The sequence below is a fragment of the Planococcus citri genome, chromosome 2 (assembly GCF_950023065.1).
Source record: "Planococcus citri chromosome 2, ihPlaCitr1.1, whole genome shotgun sequence".
Lineage (NCBI taxonomy): Eukaryota > Metazoa > Arthropoda > Insecta > Hemiptera > Pseudococcidae > Planococcus > Planococcus citri.
This window is the reverse complement of record NC_088678.1, coordinates 49,812,937-49,837,651: the sequence shown is the minus strand read 5'-3', so window position 1 is coordinate 49,837,651 and position 24,715 is coordinate 49,812,937. Positions and strand designations below refer to the sequence as shown.

The 24,715-nt window shown below is 37.3% G+C and overlaps 1 protein-coding gene across 1 annotated transcript in view; it reads left to right on the top strand.

The window, feature by feature from the left end:
- The first annotated feature begins 253 nt into the window (after nt 1-253).
- Nucleotides 254-24,715, top strand: part of shn (schnurri) — a 57,983-nt gene continuing 33,521 nt past the window's right edge. The window contains exon 1 of the mRNA XM_065351002.1: nt 254-708. Within this exon, the coding sequence (XP_065207074.1) occupies nt 669-708 (40 nt within the window). The 5' untranslated portion in view covers nt 254-668. The remainder of the gene's footprint in view (nt 709-24,715) is intronic.

Here is a 24,715-nt window from a genome sequence, read left to right as displayed (position 1 = left end):
AATTTATTCGTAGGTAGTGAGTTCAAAGCAACGAGCGTTTAATGACGCGAAAATCGAAACCAAATTGAAATTCATGATTCACGCTCACACGCTCAGGATTTTGTTGAAAAATTTCAGCTCGAAAAAAACAAAACCGAACAAGAACAATAATCGTTACCTGATTGAATTGGTAACACTGGATGAAACACATGGAGTTTATTTTAAAGATGGTGTGAAGGCATGTTGGGTGTTAAGTTCCGATATAAGGTGACGTCACTTGTTGTGTTTTTATTGGAGGGGAAATGTTGTCAAATTGTAAGAAAGCTACTACGCTAGCCGAGATAACACGTACTGTACCAACATAGTTCTTATTTCATATCGTACGGTCGTGAACTGCTTGTCGCTTTGTGTTTTCTTAATCATTAATTTTAAGTTTCCTCATAAAAATGGCTATTATAATATTTCGCTATGATTCAGTTGTGATTCGCGCTATTGTTTAGTTACTAATCGCTCGGTAGAGCGTTTTATTTCGCGCGTAAAATGTTTTTCGTTCGTTTAAACCTGTATTTTTACGTATTCGAGTGCTGCTTCATTTGATTACGGATGAGATTCGAGATTCGACAGTTTAGTTGTAAAAATGCCTACCAAGTGAGCGATCAATTTTGCAATTCTGGTCCTAACATGTGAATATGCCTCGAAGAAAAGGATATGGAATACCGCCTACTAAAAGTGAGTAATTTTTTCAATCCGTTATCACCAATCGCGAGCAGCTTATCTTCTACGTAATCTTCGTACGCTAAACGTTATCAATTTAATTACTCCTCGATTGCTATTTTATATACTTGATACATCATGATTTTACCATCCGTGGTGCTTCTTAAAGCGTAATAATTTTCATTCAATCGGTTATTTACTAGATATAGCGAAACGGTGAATTTTCTCTCGAACGTAAGCGTTATTTTAGAAGCGTAGGTAGATTTTGATTTTGGCATGTGTTACGGTGACGGTGAGAGAATACTTGCGAGTATTTGTAGTAGGGAATTCCCTGCAGTAAGAAGGGCGAGGAGAGAACATGGAGACTAGTAGGCGAGTCACCGAAGGAATGCGCACTTGGTTGTACCTTCCTCCTACCCCGCGGCCAGTATTCTCGTTCGTATTCGTTGGTTATGCGCGTTCTGTCAAGCGACCCTACGAATACGAAAACAATGTTTACATTTGAAAACAAAACAAAGCAGTATCGACTTTCGATTATGATTTTCATTTAAACTAAACTTACCGTACGTTTTTATATCATGCAGTTTTTCTTCTCCTAATCCCATTTACTTTGTACTTGAAGATATTTTCATACTTGTAAATTTATGTAGGTACTCGAGTAAATTACGAATTTATTAACGAACATTCTACGTTGGTTTTATTCGCAATTTGGCGTATATTTTCCATGAATTATCATCCTCCAGCATCGAAGGAATTTTCCACCTTGCACGAATGAATTTCTAATTGGACAGTCGAGTTTTCCGCCAAGTTCTCCATTTTCCTTTACACTCGGTTCACGTATTATTGTGCAGAACATCGAACGAATTGTTGCTACGGTTTTTTTTTTGGCGTCGTACGTCAAAAAATATTTCGAATGATGTGGAATCACCTTGTCCTTGAGTGAATTATTCGCAGTGTCGTAAATCAGCTGTTGATTTCTCATATCTAACTAGCTTGGTTGTATTGTATATTTCAATGAATTTACCATGTTTAAAAAATTTATTATTAGTACCGGGACTGGCGATGGCGTTTTGCGCTCTATTTTGAAATATCACCAATTCGCAGAACTACAAATCGTCATTCTCGTGTGTGATGCTGATGTGTGAGAATTTTTTTCCAACAATTTTTGCGTAGGCATTTGGACAAATTACGCGCGTAACGATTTTTAAAAAATTGTTTACTTTTTATTTTTGTTGGCAGTTTTGTTACCGTGTTAGATGTTTCAATTTGCAATAAATTATGATGTGTGAGGTAAACAATTTCTCAATCAATCCTTCTGGTTGAGTTTAGTGAATGGAAATTCATTCTGATGGTTTTTGGCTATTAATTTCATTGTACGAAGAATTTACACGTCTGAATTCTGAAATTGATCACTGATCAGTGATTCTGTGATCATGACTTTGCTCAATCATCTGTGGGGTAGTGTACTGTTCGCTTGCTGGATGATTGGTTGAAGTTGATTGATGACAGCCAATAGATGACTTGTAAGATGTTCGGCAAGCTTTTTTGACTTTCGAGCTTTTAGGAAGTGAAAATATTCATGTTAGGTTTGAAACATATCATCATTGAATGAGCCATCATGCAATACATGTAGTCATGTAAGTACCTACTGAACGAAGGAAAGTACCGCCCCCCCCCGTTTTCAAATCATTCCTTACGTAATCACACGTGAAAAAGGATTGTAAACGGAGTATGTAGTTATTGAATACGTTAACTTAATTTGCAAACAATGTTCATTATAGGTACAGGAAGTCAAGGTTATATTATTCCATTCATTCGCACGATATAAGGTGTAAGCGTAAGTTTAGGAATGAATAGCGCTGATATTTTCACCATGAAAATAGAGTTTAATTTTTTTGATTTCATCTAAAAATTTTCAAAATTTATCGACCTTTTCACAATTTGACAACTTTAGGGAAGCCGACACACACTAGGTTTCATGCCGGGTCATTCGTGATATTTTTGCTCGAATTGTAATTTCTATGAATGCATTGCTTTGATCATTCGCCAGTGTGTGCGCGCACCTTAATCACGTTTCAACTGATACCAATTCTAGTGACTGGTGCTTTTTATATAATATTCATAATGTTATCGTACGCAAATGTAGCGAACATAAACGCCTAATTTTTTTCCAACATCAAGCTGAATCTGATCGAGTGTTGGTACGAGTATAACACCTATAAAATACTGTACACTGTACACGAGTTTAAAATCACCACAGTCCATCTTACATAAATGCAGATTAAATTTTTTAACCAGTCATAGAGACGATGAAACGAAACTACTCGATTATGTAATAGTAATAGGTATTTTTTGTACTCGTTGATATTCGTGTAAGTATAGGTATGTTTAGGCGCGAGACGTGCGAATTCAAAAATCAAACAATTACACGACGTGTTTTTTTTATGTACAATGCAAAAAAATTCAAATTTCTCGTACCTACATGACTATTAGGTATAGGTATAGGACATTTATGTGCGTGAAAGTAGGCACTTGTATTTGTTGTGTATTGTGGTCGCTCGAAGACGAGTAGGTCTAATTACACAGTGGAAAAAAATTTTCATCAGGGACTTCGCAACAACACGCAGATGACCGATTTGGATGACGTCACGACGACGTTCGGTTTTTATAATATTTTAACGCGTCGATACGTGCGCGTCTTTAGCTGCGAATTTGACTCTTCTTGGCTAAAGTTAAATGAAAATTATTCGATTTGGAAAATAACGTTAACGTTCGAACGCCAGCTCTTTGGGTTCGAGTTCGGGTACTTACATTTAATTCTATTAAGGTCGCGAGATAAAATGGCGCGCGATGAGTAACGTATGCACAAATGACGTAAATATTAATCGTATTATAAAGCACAATTATCAGAGAAGTGTTTGTTTTAAAACCATTTCTTTTCTCTTTCTATATTATCTGTCTTGTCTTTCTTTCTCGTTTGAAGAACTCGTAATGTGTGAGTATTTTCTAATTAAGTATAAGTTGATACACCTCGAACAATTCGACGAGTGTGAATGTATGTTTTCGATTTGACGTGTATTATGCTATATGTATACTTTTGTTATAATACCGACGACGAGTGAACTTTATATCGTAATGAGAAAGTGAAATTGCCGGTGTGAAATGATCACGATGACAGATAGTGATTGTTGATGATGTACGAGGTTACGAAATTATTCTGAAGATTCTGCTGACTATGCATTATAGTTTACTGTAATTGTATGGGGATTAGATTTGATTTGAATCAAATTTGAACATAAGAGCTATGTTTAGTTTGAAATGGATCCAGAACTGTGTGAAGTTGAGTTCAAAATTTGCAGGCCAGATGCCCAGAAGTTCGTCCAATTTGGAGTAATTTGCTAAATATTCAGGTTTCTAAAATGAATTTGAAGGTTCTCCGAAATAAAGGGGTAGAACTCGCTTAAAGTATGCTGAAAATGGGGGAAAAACTGATAAAATCTCGAGAAATTTGTACTCACTTTCCAAAATGATAAATATCAACAGCTAATTGCTGAAAAGTGCATTGATAATGCCTGAGCAAAAATTGGACACCTCATGTGTTGAGGTGAGACTTAAAGTTGGATGAAATCTCGAAGTTCAACTCAAACAATCATCATGTAGATGATTATGGAAACGAAGAAGCGAGAGGAGAGGAAATCATTTTCGAACTTGCGCAATTGCCATTCATTGGGCGACAAATTACCTGTAGCTTACCAATCAATTGTTCTTTTTTTAATTAGTGTGTTGAAAAAACATCTCGACTACGACTACTCTAACTGCTGTAGTTTTACCTAAATTTACGTCATAAACGATTTGACGCCCGTCGTGTTCAAACAGATGGTAAGAAATTTATATATTACGAGTATGTGTTTGTCGATTAGGAGAGCAGGAATTGGGGATGGAAAAAAGATCGACGCGAGAAAAACAAAAAAAATGAATAATTGCGCAATACGCGTGTACTGTTTACACACACTTACGACAATGATAACCAGGGTTACACGGCGATGATTCAACATCAACTTTATAATATACCACGACTACGTACGTAATGTACGAACGTCTACATATGTACTAAATAAAATTTGGCGGAGATTTGCGTCAAAAATAACGTTTAAAATCGATTTAGCGGTACGATACGATACCGGCGAACGGATTGTTATCCGTATGATTTACGAGTATCTAACGAGAGCTTGTTTCGGTTTTTTCCGCCTTAGATTTTCTCATATTTATTTAGCTCATCGGTTCGGCCGCCTGCCATAGCGAGTAAGTGGAAAAATTCAAGAAAATACCGCGAAATTGGAAAACTAGGTGAAAACTGAAACTTTTTTTTCGAGATGGAATTTCCGCGCTGGATTCTCTTCTCGAATGTGTATAGATTTTTTTCTTATATAGAATCATGATGTGGGTTGATTGAATTTTTGCGGGACTTATTTGTTTTTCGGTTTGTGTACGGTTTATTTGGTCTTTTTATGATGTATTGCGCGTGCAGATACTAGGTAGCTTTGCACGAAATGTGAATGTAAGATTGAACTGAAGCTGTGAGGATAAAGTGTGATGTTTCATTCCGTTGTGAACCCCTTCCCCTCCCCCCCCACCGATATGAAAGAATGTATATTTCTAGAAAATGAGGAACTTTTTGAGATTAAGTCAAGTCGAGGGTGTTGCATTTATGTAGGTGATTTTTATGCGGATTCCCTTCAAGAAAATGCCTCCGAGGACGTGTCAGTGTAACCAATGAACTTATTGACATCAATGAGTAGTTACCAAAATCTCTGAAAAACCACTAAACTTTCAAATTAACCAAAACTAGTATTCATTCTGCTTTCAATCACTGTTATTAAAGAGTACTTCACTTCAAGAACCTTTTGTTTGTGAAATCGTTGAGAATTCTCTGCATCTGTATGTCAACAATCTTGTAGTTCTTAAGTAAAGGTCATTCTATCAGAGCTCTTGGAATTCCAAGATAGTTGACTTCATTTAGGAAATTTCCAGTGATTGACTCCATTAAAAGGACCTCCATTCACTTCACTGACTCCGTTGAAAAAACTTCTTGTTATTGAGATAGATCTGTATGCCAACCATTCGGAGATTCCCTCTACACCGGTTATTTAAAGATCATGATTCATGAAGAATGTTCTTGGGATCTGTGGAGAGCTTCCATCGAGGAGACATCCAATTGCTGACTGCAATGAAGAAACTTGGATTTTCCAGATCTGTAGGTACATATTTTCAATATCTGGAGGCTTCCTCAACGCATGTCAGTTTGCAGTTGAACAACGCCCTTGATGTTTGATTTTTCATCTCCAGATTGTACAATTTCGAGCACATCTAATTCGGTATTGATAATTGAAACAGACACTATTTCTATCAGTGGGTGTGTTCTGACCCAAGTTAGGACCTGTGTTTGAGACAGACACTGTTTCAATCAGTGGGTGTGTTCAGACCCCAGTTTGGACCTGTGGTTGAAGTTGATAGTACCTGCAAAGTGCACGTTTGGATGTACTCATCGGTCAATAACTAAACTTGGTGTTAAAACAGAGATAGAAAAATGGGATTATTTCCAAAAGAGTAAATCAGTCGTATATTCGACTCTGGTAGTGAAACAAATCGTAGAAAAAAGGAAAAGACTGAATACTTGGTTGGCAAGCTCTGCGTTGATATTGTCGTACAAGATTCACGGTACGTATCATCTTCATCATCATCCTCCCCCTCTTCGTTGTAGTCATCGACATGGACGTGGACAATTCGATATCATTGTCGCGGGTTCGAAGAAAAAAAACAAGCGACTCCTCTGCCCAGCCAAGACAGAAAGGTAGGAGCTAGAGCGCTTCGCTTCAGCTCGCTTAAACTACTTGTACTTGTACAATGTACACATAGTACAGTATAAAAATTATACATTCTACACAATATAAAACTAAGCGCACACATAGTTCAAACAAGCGATCAGCTATTGACTGATTCTAGGGTTTTTGGTGATTGATTTTTTTCGAAATTTTTAATGTGTAACTGTAAAGCATGGTCAGCATGGGATATTACTGGAAGACCTAGCTGCTCAATGATATGGAAACAGATTTAGGAATTTTTCTTCAATTTGTTCGGTTCAGTGAAATCCAAAAATGAAGAAGGCAAACTATTTGAAAAATTGTAAAATTTTTCCGAAAAATCAATAAATCAAATTAGTTTTCAGAAAAGTGTTTCTGATTGCGTACTTTTCCATGGGACTTTATCTACCTGTGTGTGATGTGTTTGTCTTTTTTTAGGATGATGCTTCATTCATTGTACACAAAATGAGAAATGTATCTAAAACCATCAATTGACTCCGCAATAAATATTTCAATTTAATTCCACATTGCTGCATCTCTAATACAAATGAATGCAATTTGCTGATTAACCTCCTCGAAATCACTAGGTATCCTTCTGATCGGTTACTCGCACCAACACAATGAAGTAATGAGAAATGAATGCAGTAGGATTTTATATGCTGCTTCGTAGCAAAACCCCTAAAAAAAGAACGACTATAGACTACTATGCTATGAAAGAAGACGACGACGTAAAGATGAAGCAGAAGCAGGGAGTTGGCCGTGTAAGTGTAATACGATGGAAATCGTACAAAGACGAGAACGACGAAGAAGAGTGTAACAGAGAAGGCAGCAGGTTGTTTGTAACTGAAAGGCCGCATGATATACCTCGACCAGCTAGACCGGCATGGTAGACTGTATATTGGCGCCAGGATGTTTGAACAGTGGGTAGTCGGTGAAGGGAATGAAACGGAAGGGTAATCCTGCGGCCTAGGGAATGGGAGATTCCTACTGTACCTTCTCGCTGGTATTATCAACTCGGTTTCGCGTTCCCCGCGTCTCCAGCCCCCCTTTCTTGCGTTACTCCGGGTCTCTTGTTGTGTGTATGTGTTGGTTGCGCGCGGGCGCGGACGCAAACGACGTACGTCGTCGTCTTCTAAAGTATATACATACAACAGCTAGTACAACTACTACTTTACTATTATACGTTCCAATCCGATCTCAATAACTACTTTTCTTTTCGTAATACCACCATGAATCGCGACACCGCAGCAGTGCTGACTATGAAAGAAATGTTGCAGCAACTTCGTAGTGTTGTTCCATGTTCCGGACAAGGTTTTCAATTCGATCTCATGTTCGTGATGTACCTGCCTAGGATTTTGTGCTGCATGACATGGCTAATGGATTCATCATCTGTGTGGAATTCTTCAGCCTACGCGAAAATTTGATAATATTCTGAATATTCATCTTATGATCATATTATTTCCCCTTTCTTTCCTTCATTTTCTTAGTTTTCTGTGGTTGCTGCACCTTTGAGCTTCAAAATGCGGAGTGACGTTTTTTCACTTTCAAATGAAAAAAAGTCAAATGCTTAAGAGCCTGGAATATACTGTGTATTATGTTGAGATTTTTTGATGAACTTTTGACAACTCTGTAGAGTGTCATATTGTTTTTTTTTTATGACGACCTCTTTCCTTCAGACCTCAACTGTCCTCTTTTGTTTTGACTTTTGAGCTTATGAAACTCAAAAAATATCTGCTCAACTTCAAGTTTCAGTGTGGTTTTGGATATGCTGGGGAAACTAGTGCAGGCTTCCTTTTATAATAGCCTATCATTTTATTGCAAAACTTGGCCCCTTGTGTTGTAATTGTGAATCTGGTTCATTGACTGTTCAGATCCCTAGAGAACTGGCTTAATTTTGCATTGACTGGTAGAGCTAACCTCCAGTTTCCTTTTGGATCATGCCTGAGGATTTCTTCAGCAATAATGCTGACATGGACAAACTGAAGATTAGAGGGTGAATATATCTTGAAGCTTCTTCGACTCAATCCTGTGACATTTTTGATTGGCCCTTTGTGAATTACCTCAATTACCTGCTAAAGATCATGTCTCTATGGATATACAGGTCCGAATGTAATACAAATATGTACCTACAAAATGTCATCAGTTGAACCAATTGCTTACCCTGCTCAGAAAAGGAAATTTTTCATCAATACTTGTAGCAACCCTGTCCGAGTAAGAAACAATGCGTCGAATAGAGAAGAACATGAACGAGGGTAAATAGTGCGGAAAGGAAAGAAGAGCTATAATACAGCAACCATCCAACCAAGTTGCTGAGAAGAAATAAACTTCAGACCGACACTGAGAAATGTTGTGCCTACGTAAGTGGCAGATATACTCGTTGAACGTCGCGGATTCTCTCTCTGGCTGCTTGTGTGATATCTGTGTAATATTCTCTTCTCTCCATCTCTGCCACATCAACTCGACGTCGTGTATCGATAGGATTTCAGCCGGAGCCGGTCGCCGGGCTAGCCTAGCGAGCGAGGCGGCAAGAAGACCAGAAAGTAAAATGCGTGTGCGAGTGACAAGGAGGAAGAGCCTGCAACCAGAGCAATGAAAGAAGGAGAAAGAAACCGTACGGAGAAACGAGCAGGTGCGAAAATCTGCTACGTTGCCAACTTAACAAGAGTGACTTAACTTCGTGGTATGATGTGGTGTTTACGAAGCGTATTTTTATTGTATAGTGTGCGCGTGTAAATTGTATTTGTAGACGAGTTTATAATATAAAAGGCGACATCTCACAATCATCGTTACCCAGTAATTCGTCGTCATATGACTGTGTAATTTAGCGTTATGTTATGTTAAATCAAAGGTCCGTCTTTTTGCAATTTTCAAGATGTTGTTTTTCTTTTGTATGAATGTGTGTGTGTGTTTGTGTCTGTATAACGAGCACGTGGTGATGATGTCGAAGCCTCGGCGTTGGTAGGGCCATTGACATTGATAATTTTTTCCCTCCTTTTGCCATCTTATCATCACTGTATAAGGTTGACTGAAGGTGGGTGTATATTGGAGGAAAAGGTGATTGTGCTGACTGGGATGGGAATGGGAATTCACTTCGCAATTCGCACTACCAGGTTGGCTCGATTTACAACAGGGCTCTTTGATTCTGGGATAATTTCTATTTTACCTTTACTTAGACTTACCATACTTTTTGGGTAGGCTTCATCGAAGCAGATGTGATCATTTCTTCTTTTTTTCAGCCCTATTCGTGTTTATGTATTATTTCGAAGGGGTTTGCGTATTTGACAAGTACTTACATACTCGACATGTAATTCTCCCAAGTCTTATCGGACTTCCTGTATGGGTTAGTGGTGAATTGTATGCATTTTTAAATGTTGTTCAACGTAAATGAAAAAAACCGAACGATGACGGTTAGATGGGTTTAATTTAGAATTTCTTCCAGAGGTGGTGTCTTAAAGTGAATAACGAATGCGCGGATATGAGAATCAGATGTAGAATTGAAACAGTCGACTGAATTTTTGAAGAATAATCAGTGGTAAAAATGGCGAAAAATTAGTTCAGAAACGAAAGTAATTTGAAAAGTTGATCCATTTTGTCATGTAATAGACGAAATAATTCTATAGTTTTTATTTAATGTCGAATAAACGATAATCTTTCCAGAAATTCCCTCGATGTTGCTACTCTTACACCTAGTAATATTTTCAAACTGCAGAGGAAGGCATGTCATCAGTCATCACTCGAAAGCTTAAAGATTAAACAGAGATCTGTCACTGGTCAGTTATGACAAAATGTGCGAACTTGACTGTGATCTTGATTTGCACAATTTTGGATGCGCTCAAATTCGCCTTTGCTCCTTTCTTCCTTCGAGTGCATTCCTCTAGATCTTCATGCACCTTGTTTACATTATGTAGTTCTAAAAATAGTTTACATAATCTTTGCATTTCAATAATTTGAAAATTTCATTGAACCCCGCTTTTAAAATATAAAATAAGGCGTATCGTGAGTAACTGAGTTTTAGGCTTCTCGTGCTTGCAGAAATTCATAAAAAATATTTCATGAGTTCATATTCAAGCTACAATTTTAAAAACTTTCAAAAACTGTCTTCAAATGAATCACAAAAAATATAAAAAATATTTTTCCGCCATAGGTCTAATTTTTTGTCTTATTGAATTTGAAAATTTTACTGTGAAAAAAGCTGTGCTCGAATGCAAAGAAGGAAAATACTAGAAGCAAAATTATCCTCGCGTTTATTCCCAGATTGAAAACTTTTTCTGTTTGCAAATGTGCTGTATTAAAAGGGGATTACGAAGAGTTTAGCATGAGAAATTAAGCACTTGTTGGATATATGGTCGTCGTTATAGTAGCATAATATACTCGTAGAAAGATTATAAAAAGACTCAACATGGCATATATGACAAGTGGTGCAAAAAAAACGAAACGTGAAAATTTCCAGGTCTTTTAAAATTTTAGTTACGTTACAAATTGCATTTTTTCTTCTCCCTCTGAAGTTGAAAAATACCAAAATTTTCAAGTATCTTTAAAAATGCTCAAAAAGTATAATTTATTCAATTTTGAAAAATTAATTATGTTTTTTTTTCTCGAAAAATCCAAAAAACGAATTTTTTTAGAAGAACAAGATTGAAAAAAAAAACAGATTTTAAACAAAAAAAAAGTGTTTTTCCTTTCGGTGTTTTAAACATAGGTATTTAAAACAGTTTAAACCAACGAAACGTTTTTAAACATCGCAACACTGCATGTGATTCAGTTTTTTAATTCACTATAATGCTTACGTTTTATCTATTCATTACTTCCTGCTTACGCGGATGCGTTGTCAGCATGGTTGTTAGCCTATAAAGCTTTGCGTATCGATTATGATTTTAGCCAGTAGACGGAAATGGTCCATTTTTTCTAGCGAAAGATGATAAGGTTGTAACATTCCGATTCTTCACGATAAACGTGAATTTCAGTCGTCAATGAAACTGAATTTATGGAGATATAACGTATCAAAAAAAGCTAAAAGTTGCAGGTGCTGGAAAGAATGCGAAAAATTTTTACGATGGTAATAATTTTTGTGTTGTTTTCCCCTCGATGAAGTCGTTATTTTATTATGTGGAATGATAGTATAGGTACTCGTAACTTCTTTCTTTTCTTCTGATTTTTTTTTCTTTTCGCGAATACTCTTCGTCACCTTTATTAATTACGTAGATAAGCGTGCACTTTATATTTAAAAAATTATAGATAACGAATTATGGTGTGGTGTATTATGGATGAAAATCACTTGAGAACGTATCGATAAGAGTGTTCGACCTTGTGAGAATTACGTTGAAATTGGTTAACGATGGCTGCCCTGGCGCTTAAATTGAAGAGAAAAATTTCTCGCGAGGTATTTTGCGTGTAATTGGACTAGTCGATGTGTCATTATTATCATCGTATTTTAGGTACCTACATGTTGAAAGTATAAATAACTAAATAAGCATGAACGCTTATCTTGAATACAGGGTGTCCAAGAATAAGGGAGTTTTGATATGTTTTAATAAGCCAAAATGGAAAAAACAATTTTTTAAATGATTATTCAATTTTTCAATTTTCAAGCAGGAAATTTTTTCTTTTTTTTGATAACATCAAAATCGCTTATTCTCGGACATCCTGTATGATTGTATGTAGGATGAGTTTGCTCGCGAATTCTATTCGAATGGTTTAATTTTAAATAAAATTTGAGATGACGTAATGCCAGTGAGAGATGGTTGAAATGATGAAACAGATACATTTTGAACTGATACAAGCAGGGCCACGAACTGTAATCGAGAATGGCTAAAATATCGAAATGAAAAGCTGAGACTCTTCAATTCGAAAATATTACACGGAAACTGAACCTGATATTTTTCAAAAACGATATCGAAATACATAGTTACTTATTAAGGATTTTTAATCGGTTTCATATAGTTTTGAAGTAATTTTACTCGCATGAACGAGCAAGTTTGAAAATACGAGTAACTCTTTGCTTGATCGTTATGGTCATGACATTACTATTTGAAAAATGAAAATATGTCAAAATCAGAACTTTTTTGTTAGCTTTTACAAAGTTTCAACGTCAGAGTAGGTAGACTACGAAAATGCGTAAAGTCGTCGAAAGAAGTTGACTTTTTGTAATTACATTCTGTTTTCGTCGAGTTACTCACTACTTACCCCTCTTGCAAAAAAAAATTATCAAACTTTTATGAAATATTGAAAGACAGGCGTATTAAAATGAAAAAAAGCCTTTTATAAATGAGAGCTTATTTACTCGCTTTTTAAAATTCATTTTTTATTGAAATCTTACCATTAGTATTTTTTATCAGTTTTAAATATGTATTACCTTACACGACCTTGTGAGAACTTGACAATGAAGTGGAGGTCAACAGCTCAATTTCTTACTACTCGTACTCAAATGTTTGACAATACTGCAGATGTTGAGTTGGGATTTCGTATTACAGCGAGTTCATCTTTATGAAGATAATTGAACTGAGACCACTTAGGACGTCTTGTTTTTTTCACAAATCTGAAGATAACTTTCTTGAAACTTTGTTTTTTCTGCGCATCGGCGCACTATGAATTCTTAATTCTAACTATTGGATATTTAAATCATTTAGTGAGATAAGTGAGATAGTGACTTGAGCCTATGCTGGCATGATGTGCCGAGGAAACCTCCAGTTACTGGAATCGCTGAGGAAACCACCAAGTGAATCCGGAGGTTTCTTCAGCAATGCTAGCTACTGGAGGTTTCCTCAATGAAGTCAGTCTCCTGGCTCTAAAGATGTCTAAAGCTGAGTTCAAACGCGGATTGAGCAAAAAAAGAGTAGGTAACCCAGATGCTGGACGGTTATTCTGAGTCTCTTGGAGAGGGAAAATAATCAAATCGTCTATCCTCAAGCAGACACGAGCTGATAAAATGTTACCAAGGGCGTATCCAACAGAATCTTGCATTGCTCCGACCACATAACTAGAGCAGAATCCATGGAATCTTCGTACGAGGCAGAGTAGGCGGTGCGAGAGGACTTAGACAGTCTTTCTCCAATCACCAGATGAGCAGACAGGGTTCGCCAAGCTATCAGTAGCAATTTTGAGGTATGTGTCCGCACAGTGCAAGGTTCACTCTTCGAGGAGTAATAACTGCACAAAGGAGAAGAATTGAGATTTGGAAATTATCATTTACTTGAAAGAAGATTTCAAATTAATCATAGAAATTACCAATTATTATTTTGAACGAAACCTTCCGAGATCAGCTCTCATAGATTATATGCATGCAATTGAAAATTGAAACTTTTCATTCTATAAGACTTCATCTTTTTGTACTAGAAAACGAAGATCCCACAAAAAAAGGTTAGGAGCAGGAAGCAACCAAATTGTGGAGTTTCAAATAACCCACCTGTTGAATGTGATCAGTTTTTTTTCCTAGGGGACTTCGTTTTTGAGATGTATTACTTAGAGCAAAAATTCAAAAGCTCAACTTGTTCAACGATTTCCACCGAATCTCCTTCATAAAATAAGCTGATTTTTGAATAACTCTACTGAGTATTGGAATTCTGTACGAAGATGTACACTGTACAGATGACCTTACCAAAACTCGATGTTTTCTGTAAAGTATGGCCTGCTTTATGGCAATTTGAGCAGACTGAATTTTTCTTGAATTACCATGTGTTTTTCCCATCACAGGTCCATACAGTTCAAATCGAACTAACCTGTGTGTCAAAGGTTTCCATATTACAGTGCACTGTGTAGGTATGTTTAGTATGTCGACCCATGCGACGTCTTGCATGGAAAATTCCGGACGCGTAGGTAGTTTCGCTGGTGAAAATTCGGGAGAAAACTCCGGCGAACGAGGAAGATTATTGTACTCCTCGAGTCCTCGCTCGCTGGCCCTCACTCTTCCTCCCCTCCTGACCCTGCCTCATTTCGCAAACGAAACTATGATAAGAGTGGTTGAGGAGGAAACTACGTACTGACTGTGTATCGTAGTAGGATGAATTGTAAAATCGGTCGCTGGTTTTCGCGCGTACTACAGAGTATTATATAGCTGATTTACGAAACGAGCAGATTGTATTACGTTCCGCTCCGCTGTTGTGCGACAGCCCCCGGATGTGAGCGCGGCGAACCGGCGAAGTACGACCTATTGGTTGTGAATTGCGATCTGTGCGGCGACGACGTCGACGCTGCCGGCAGCGGAGGCGTCCGCGGCGTCGCCGTGGTCGACGACAATCCTATAAGAAGACCGAATAGAACGCACTCTATTGGGAATTGAGGAGTAGCAATATCGAGGACCAAAAGAGTGCGAGAGAGTGAGACTGAGAGAGAAACGCGGAGTGAGAATGAGAATTATTGAGAAGATGAAAATGTTGATGCGCGGCGCATCAACGCAATGCCACGAGGCGACGCGACGCGAGACGCGAGTTCTCGTCGATGACGCATTTTCCCATTTCGGTTCAATTTTTCCAGTGTACGTACATACCGAGCCGTATGTAGCCTACGTACCGATATCATACGGTACGCGGTATAAGAGTAGAGTACGTATACACCGCCGCATCTGCAGCAGCAGCAGCAGTAAGACGAAGACCGCGAGACGCAAGAGTGCGGGCAATATGGTACAGTATATATGTATATACGTACCCCACTTCGCCACCCGCACGTCTCCCGCGTCCGCGTCACGACTCTGTCCTTCCTGCGTCTTGGCCCCCTTCATACGGCAGGCGTCGCGGGTCCTAGTCCGTGGTACCCTGTTGTTTTTACTCGGTTATGACGTCATTAAACTCCCGGTTGCCGTTGTTAGCTCGTCTACCGGTACTGACGGTCGACCTTTACATCCCGCCCCCCTAAATACCTTACTTTTTCTGCGGCCACTCTCCTCCTCCTCCTCCTCCTCCTCCTCCTCCCCAGTTCCTCGGCATTCCCGCGCCTGGCCTCTCCCGTATCTGCCACTTCGCCCCGCTCACCGTGGAATAGCCTAGCGTACATACAGATGCCTTAATTCCAAACCCCGGAATCACCTCGTTTACTCCCGCCCTGCCTGCCTGCCTGCCTGCCTGTTTTCCCGCTTTCCCGCCTGTCGTTGGATTGCCTTCTCGTACATGTTTTTCGCGCCGATGTGCTTATAATAATCGGGAGTCTAGAGCGGCGCTTCATTCACCTCTTCGCGTCTTTTTTTTTTTTTTTTCAAGAGACTGACATATTCGCGTGCTGAGTTGTGCATGCCATGTAGCTCAATGCTCGGCTCGTCAGCTCATCGACTATGCTTGGTATTACCTATGGGCATGGAGAGACACCCATTGATCAAAAAGATATTTCAGAAGCCAAAACGAAAGTTCCTAATGCACGAGAGGCAGAGAATAAGGCAAACCAAATTCAAATCCAAACCTCCTTTCTCCTATCGACCTCAACCCCCAGTAGCTTTTCTTCATCTTGAGGCTTTTCATCGACTTTGAATACTCGGCCAAAATTAATCGTAGGCATACGTACGAGATACTTAGTAATAATAAGCTTGGGAAAGTATTACCTTCTTGTTTATCTGCCTACTTTCCTTGTTTCGAAGAAAGTGAGGAGGGATGGAGGTGACTTTTGGTCTGTTTTGCGCTTTGCGCGCCACGAAAGTAGAGCTTTATTTGGGACAACAACGAGGACGATGATAGTGGGTATTTCGATTTACGAGGAGGGTAGGGGTGTTTGTGTCATGGAAGGGTGAAGCAGTGGCAGCAACGGCGACAAACATGATGACGTTGGTTCTGGAAAAATTTTAACGCTTGACGAGATTTGCGTATACTCAAAGTTTCATCGGCAGTTATTGACGATAAAGTTGCGAGAGAGAATTACGAACTTACGTAAACGTTTTGAAAAATACTACGTGGGTCGGTGATCATCGAATGACAGGCTCATCGAAAAAAAAACAACAAAATAAGTTCCGCGCACCTATTTTACGAGCCTTTGACTATTTTTGAATTGTTTTTCTTGGGGTAACTCTTTTTTTTCTCATGCTTGATAAGTTTTCAAACTGTTCAGTAAAAAATATCAGGGATTTTATGGCAGGGGATGTCGAAAAATCAATATTGAGGATTTTTGCTCAATACCACCAATTATTTATTTTTTTCATTTGACGATTTAAATAAATATGAGGCTGCTACTTGTTTGAAAATTTTTAAAAATTTCATTTTTCCTAGTCTTGGCTCTACTTTTTGAAGAAAAAAAATAATGTGAATGATATCAACAAGTGAATAATTTGCGAAATTATACTCTTAAACCCCTGCTTTTTGCAAAGAATATCAAGAAGTCTTTGTTTCTCGCCAAAAATTGTCGCTTTTTGCTGCAAATTTCAAAAATTTTCATTTTATGTTCATGGATTTTTCCAATAGTCTCGCTGTTTAGCTAGAATTGTCCAAGTCTCGCTCTATGCCAAAAAGTTTCTTTCGCTTTTTTGTCAAAAATTGCCAAAAATTCTCACTTTTTGCTAATACAAATTGCCAAAAGGTCCTGCGTTTTGCTGAAATTGTTGCCAAAGTCTTGATCAAGTTTTGACATTCACGTTTGATTCTTCTTTTTTTTTTGTTATTTTTTGGTACTTTTTGATTTTGGTTTTAAAAACTTTTTTGCATACCTTAATCCTTTTTTTTTTTTTGTTGAAAAAATTAAGCCATAGATCCAGGTTTAAAATCCTGGTTTGGGATTAGAGGTTTCGAACAATGTCTGTTGCTTCCATGATCGTGACTCGTGAATGGTGTAGTGGTTAGCTTACTGGGCCGAAAATCCGCCCCGAATTGAAGCCCTGGGCTGGTTACACATAACTTACTAACATAGGTACACTGCCAAAACTGTGCAAGTTGTGGCACATTTCAAAAAAACCTCGTGTACTGTACTGGACTGGTCTTGGATGGTCTGAAATAGGAATATTTAGTACAATATTACGAGTTGAACTGTTTGATGATTAATTGAAATTATCTCGTCGCTAATTGTATGTATTTTTTTTCTGTTTTTTGTTTTAGGTGAGTACAAATTTCCACTTCAAGGGAATAGAATCTGCTTCCACTCCCATGTGTGAGAGAATAAGTGAGTAATTTTATATGAGTTATACAGACACGTTATGGTCTTTAAGAAATCCGGAACTTAATTTTCCAACAATTTTTCTTACATTTTTTCAAAATGCAATTTCTTATTCTCATATTGATTGAAATTCTAAAAAAATCTGATCCTAAATTTATACAAGATGACATCGAAAATTCCACGTTGTTCGAGGGGTTGATTCGTATATTGTGTATGACCTACAACAATATTGTAGGTTAATTGGGGTAAATACGAGGCTGTTTTTCGGTTCGATAAAAGGTTTCTCATTTCACTGAGAACGCGATAAAGATGAATGGAAATCCAGAACGAGTCCGCAGAGTCGAAGTATTTCCAGTATTACTCAGCATCCCTCTAATATCGCAGCGAATTCTCCCCCTTTTGAATATTTTTTTTTCGAGCTATACACTTACTCTCGATGTACCCATTTTTTTTTCATAAGTAACCGGTTTGCGGACGTGAAAGGGTTGAAGTGATTCGTTACATTGGCGGCGCAACGAATGGTGATTGGTGAGTTGAGTTGTTGGTCTGATTGACGTTGTACTTAGCTGATGAACGATTCACACGGATAGTTGTTTGAAAATATTTCAGTAATTGGAATAAACGTATCGCGAAGTTGATAGATAGGTTTGTAAAGTGTGGTGTGGTGTGAGGTGCATGGTGCATGCTTCTGCCGATGATCTTCTTACTACTCTTCTCCGCGGATTTCTAAACGCGATAGAGTGAGTATACGGTCGCTGATTCTTCCGAACGACTTATCTATCTAGTCACGATTTTCGTCGAATGCTAATAGGTGTTTTAGGAGGCGAATGATAAAGAAACGATTGTAATGTTTAGCTGGATGATGCTGGAGCTACATAGAAGTGTATGTATGCTGTGTTTTTTTGGTATTGGTATGCCAGATGATTCATTATTGTCGAAGATGTTCGCTGCAGAACTTGGTACCTGTGTGCTAGAAAGTCGTGCATCTCACCACGTATAGCGGTCTTCACTGTTGTGAGATTATAATATGTGTTTGTGTACGTAAAGGTATACGAAACATGTGGGTTATACTTACCTGCGAACCGATGGACCGTCCACAGACGTATACAATCTATTATCCATTGCTATTGAAGCGAATGCTGCAGTCAACGTATCGATCGCAGATTTATATCTTTTGAATGCTCGTCTACCTGTATCTACCATTACACGTAGGTATGGAGTCGTAAAGGTATTGGGTAATAGTACATCGATGTATTGAAAAGAAAGCGTGCGCGTATATATACGATAGCCGAAACGTGATCGATTGTGATTAATACGTATGATCAATGCTCGATGCAAGAAAGTAGACATCATAAGAGCAGACAGGTAGAAGAAGGTGTGAAGGGGTGAAAAAGTGGGAATGGCAACAATTTGACGATTTTCAGATTCCAATTGAGCCTGTAGAGGTATTGGGAAAGGTGCATTCAAATGCCAAAATATGTACAAATGTATTGATTATAGGTCTCGGAAAATTCACTAGTTGAATCTATGACATTTGGTTTTCTCTTTCAATTGCCCGGTTACAGCTTTTTTCCCATTATGTCACGTACCTACTGATGATTTAATTGAAATGATTTTTTCAATATTTTGCTATCAATTAACGATTTGATTTTACACGAATAGCAGATATTTTTGTTTATGTTCTATTCACCTATTTATTTTCTATTCATAATCACGTTAGATAAATTACGAAATGTATTCCAGTTAGTCAATGAGTCATTTATTGATTACGGACATTCAATATTCACTTACCGAGTCACCGTACGAGCACTCCATCCCATTCAATAAATACGTTATTCATTCGATTACTGACAATTATGGGGTATAATCGATCCTATTCGGTTTTGGATTTAGAGGAGTCAGTTGATCAATCAGTTGAGCCTTATTTGGGGTTGGTGGGGTGAGGTTTGTTTTTTCAGAATTTTGAAGTTTTTTCTCATAAGGCCCAATTTTGTAGTTGAATTGCTCGTGACTACTGCGCCGTGAAGAAAACATTTTCTAAAAATTTCAGTAGTCAAAGTTGAGCTTTTCTTGAGAACTTAATTTTCAAAAGGCTGTCAAATCTCGGAGTTCTAATTTAAAAATTTGAAAAAAAATCCAGAAAGCATTTTTAGTGTAAGTACGTAGCACACTATTGGTTTCGCTTTGAGAATTGAAATTTCATTATACCTACATGAATGTTACCCAACCGTTTTTTATACATAAGTATTGGACAGAATATGAGAATCATTAAGGCGGAGGGAATAGATTAGTTTTTATTGAATTTGGATTTGTAATTGCTGAGTAATCGCAATTTTAGTTCATTATTTTAATGCATAAATTCCTAAAAAAAAAGAGAGAGAAAAGGGGCCTTTTATCAAGATAAGATAAGAGTACCCTGCTATCCCCCCATTCATAGGTAGGTATTCAACTCCACTTTACAACCAGCTGTGTATTTCAAGTGGGAGTGGTTTGGTGGGGCGTTTACCAAACAAATTATATTCTTTCAACTTTTAATGCCTGAACCCTCGAAGTATACTCGTAGCCGAGTGGTTAGGGCATGTAGGTAGGAATCCACAATAAATTAGCCCCACCCATGAGACTTTGCGACTGAGGAACCCGCAAAAAAAAAGGGAATTGTAGGGACCCAGGTTTGAATCCCCATGAGGTAGGTACAGGGTGCCCAGAAATATCGAGTACCCCTAAAAAAGTTTTCTACTAACAATAAAATACTTTGGTTGGTCACAGTGAATGATAATAATGATAGCACATGATTGGTTGTTGGACTGGAGAGATAACATTTCACCAATCATATGCATCTATTTCACGTTGCCAACCTGATGATGCGAAAAAAAAAACGAAGTTTGAACCCTCTACTTTTGACAAAAATTCTCGCTTTTTCAAAAACATGACTACAATTCTTGTCGTTCTTTTTCCTTCAAAAAAATATCACTTTTTTCTAAAAGTTGTCGAAAAGCCTTGTTTATTTTTCAGAAATCGTCAAGAACCCAAATCTCGTTTTTTCGACAAATATGCGAAAAAGCATCATTTTTTGGTAATAATTTCCAAAAGTCCTGCTTTTTGTTAAAATTGTCAGAGTCTTGTTTTTTGCAAAAAACTGAAAAAACTTATGAAAATCAATTTTTAGTAAAATTTCAAAAAATTGTCTTTATTTCGCTAAAAATTCCAAAAATTGCTCAAAATGGGCGATTTTTTGACAGAAATTGCCTGAAAGTCCTCTTTTTGTTAAAATTATCAAAGTTTAGTTTTTTCATCAAAACTTTGCAAAATAGTTCAACTTTTTGAAATCAAATAAAACCAGAACATTTCATTTTGAAATATTCCGTATTTCTTGGTGATTTTACCACTTTTTTGTTTACTACATATACCTAGTTACTTTTTTTGGAAAAAATTGAGTATGATCCATATTGCAAAATCATAGGGCGAAATCATAGGGAGTACAAACCTCCAAAATCTTGGTCAAATTGCAAAAAAAATTGTCATATATTGTGTGATATATAGTTTCTTACGTTTTTGGGAGCGCTGAATACAAATATCAACTCATTTTTTTGATTCGGTTCCTCCAACGTCCTTCATTGCTCCTTCCCTCCAATTTTCTGAACATTGCAAAGATTTCAAAGGATTTCGTGATGTTTTTATTTCAAGTTTCCAAAATATGAGATATTTTGAATGTGGCTGTTAAAAGATGGTTCACAAAACTTGCCCTAAGGTATGAACATGTTTGATGTAATGTAGAAAATACATAGGTACATTGCGATTAATTTTTTTATGACACTATAAGAGTACAGTAAGTACCTATGTACTGTAGTAATAATTTGTAGTTGTACCTATGTTATACTTACCTATTCATGGCGAATCCTACCACATTTACGCTGTAAGCATGGTAGGACCACGTCGTCACGACCTTCGTTGAATTTTATACGTTCATTGTACTGTTTATATGTGTACTCGTACTTTACCTGCCTCCACCCTTCGAATGCTCTGCCGTGTATACACATATGACTAACACGCTCGCCTTTGTTTCCGGGAGTGTATGTTTCAATATTATTTCGCTGGTTGGATTTCGAATTTCGATTTAACGTATTACAAACGAAATTTTCTACTGGTGCAAAGTGAAAATAGAAAAAAAAGCAAGACTTATTGTGCATGAGGGTCAGTTTGAATCGATTTTGTCGGTGGGCTATATATTAGTCCTGGGATTGGTGCGTGGGAATCGGTGTATCTATAATACTGCCGTTGGTAGGTAAATAATATTAAATAGCGAGCATGAGAATATACCATTTCAGGGTAAAGGAAGAGCTGAAAGAAGGGTGTCACTGTATACTTGCATTTGGTCGAGTGTCATCAACATTCATATCTAGTATGTACGTTAGTAATATTAATGTTAGTTATTTCGCGATTGTGTGAAATACGTATAGCAACTCAATTACGTACAGTTGAGGAACGACGACGATGATTTTGAGAACCGCAGACTCTGGCGGTGGTGCGGTGGAGATGGGAAAAGTTGAGGTTAATTAGAAATGAACAGAGCTAAGGAGTTGATGGTAATCGAACGATAGTGTGGAATAATTGAAAACATCGTATATGTGTATATATAATAACGAAACCGATGTACTAATTCATAACGTTATAAATGTATATTTCCATATGCATTTATTTTATGTATGTATAAGTAGATGTAGTACGATATGTAATACGCGTTAGCTAATTGATAAATTATATCGCTTACGCGGCGTTAACTTAGTTAATTCGCGGAATTTCGCGCGATTATCGTTGAAAAAGCGAATTTATATCGGTGTTATATGCGTATATGTATTTCCGAAGAAGAGGGGATACATGTGTATCATCTATGGTTTTATTGTAATATACCATGCTGTGGTGTACAAGTGTAGAAGTGTAAGTACCTACATGATGTGTATGGGAAGAGAAAGAGGTATGATGAAGGTACACGATGACGATTGTTTATGCAGAACGAGTTTTCGATGAGAATTGAGAAGGGCTCGATACAAAACAAATGTACACTAGATTGTATAGAATTACGCTACGGATATAATATTGTTCGTATATTTGCATTTAACTACTATACAGGGTGTCCTAGGGTGGTTTGGTTAGCTACTCTACAGATTGGTAGAAAATTTAGGAGAAAGAAATCGTTTGATGAAGTTGAGATTTTTTTGCTGAAAATGTCTCAAAACTGGGCCCTCCTTGAGAAAAATTGTTTCATTTTATTGGAGTGAAATTTTATCCTCTTCATGTTTGCTCCTCTTCACTTTTTTGTAATGTTTCAAGTTTCTCTCAAAACTAGATTTTTTGAGATAAAAAAATTGAAAAAAAAAATGTCATGAAAAATTAATTTTTTGGAAGAACCGAAGGTTCTATGAAAAAAATGAATTGAAACAAAATTGCAGAGTGTAAAATTCCCCTGCTATTAAGAGATATTTTGAGCAAAAGTTGAGAAGTTCAAGTACTTCTGTACTTCTACATACAGGGACACCCTGAATACGTAAACATGTGCCTTTGCATATTGCGAATACGATATTTGTGTACGTACTGGTGTTGTTGGTGGTATAATCGTAGCTGTATGTACACATAATATTACCAGCTCATATTATTTAAAAATTCGAACGACGAACGAGTCGAACGGTCAAGAGAGACGATACTGCTCGTTAATTAGATTACAAGTACATACGGACGTATCTTTAATGTCGTGTAATTAGCGTTTGTGTAAAATTGACTAGATGCATGTTTGGAGAGCGAATGAGGACAGTGTGGCATAGTGGAACCACGTATACATTTACATGTGTACATACACGTATAAAGTAGCGGAGAACCACGACGAGGTAGTGTGGTTAGTGTGGTTTTACGGTGCTATAGCGTTACGGGTAGGTATACCACCGAACCAATGTGAACAAGAAGGTGTGAAATTTGACAATTAGGTATGTGTACATGTGTAATTGTGTATACAATGTCGTTTTATTAATATGGGGGTTCGAATGCAATTATTGGCATTTGATCGGGATGTACTCTGGATTCTCCAGCCTTTGAATCCTGCTTATGTGAAAGTGCTGTGGCAAAGAATTTGGTGATGAACGAGTTTTTGAATTATGTGGTAGGTAGTCTGATTGGTCACGTCGTGTTTATTTACTTACATATTATGAAAAAACGATGACGTTTGACGTCTGCCTCATGTACTTCGTGACCTTATCCGAGGCTCGTGAAGTTGCTAGAAGTATAGCCTAACTTTTGGTTCCCAAAGTTACTTTTTTTGATCCAAAATTGCTAAAAAGTTTCGCTATTTTACCTAAAATTACCAAAAAAATGCCACTTCTTCCCAAAAATTGCCGGCATGTCTCGTTATATTTTTTGCTAAAAATTTGCTAAAAATTTTCGATCAATTCCAAAATTTGCTAAAAAGTCATGCCTTTTGCAGAAATTATCAAAGTCTCGATTCTTACCAAAAATAACGAAAAGTCTCGCCTTATGTCTAAACTGCATTGCAGGATATCCGCTCCCCTGAAAAACCTGGAAAAATTAGAGAATTTCGTAATTTTCACGCAAAATCCCTGGAATTTAAAAAAAAACGATCTGTTGCAAATTTGGATGAGAGCCTGAGATGAAAGGAAAACATTATTTTTTACTTCTCGAAACACTCGTAAGCTTTTACCCTCGCTTCGCTCGGACTGTTTTCTTTTCTTTTTCGAGAAGAAGATGAAAATTTTGAAGCCAAAAAATGAACCCCTCACAAAAAAACATATTTCTTATGCCTCTCGAAATGAAAATTTTCAAAAGCTCTCGTCTCGCTTTACTCTGGCCAATTTGTTTCTCTTTTTAAAATAAACAAATTTCACATTTAAGGCCTCCAAAAATCCAAAAAAGGAAAGAAAAATTTTCATAGGTCATATGAATATTGTATCAATTGGCGAAATTGATATTTTTCTACCACATTAATACACAAATTTTCATTCGACACCACCTTCTCTCAAAAACCTAAAAATAACTTCTACTTTAGAAATGGGGCCCAACATGAAATCGACCCCGAGCCCTCATCAGTTCTCGACGCGACC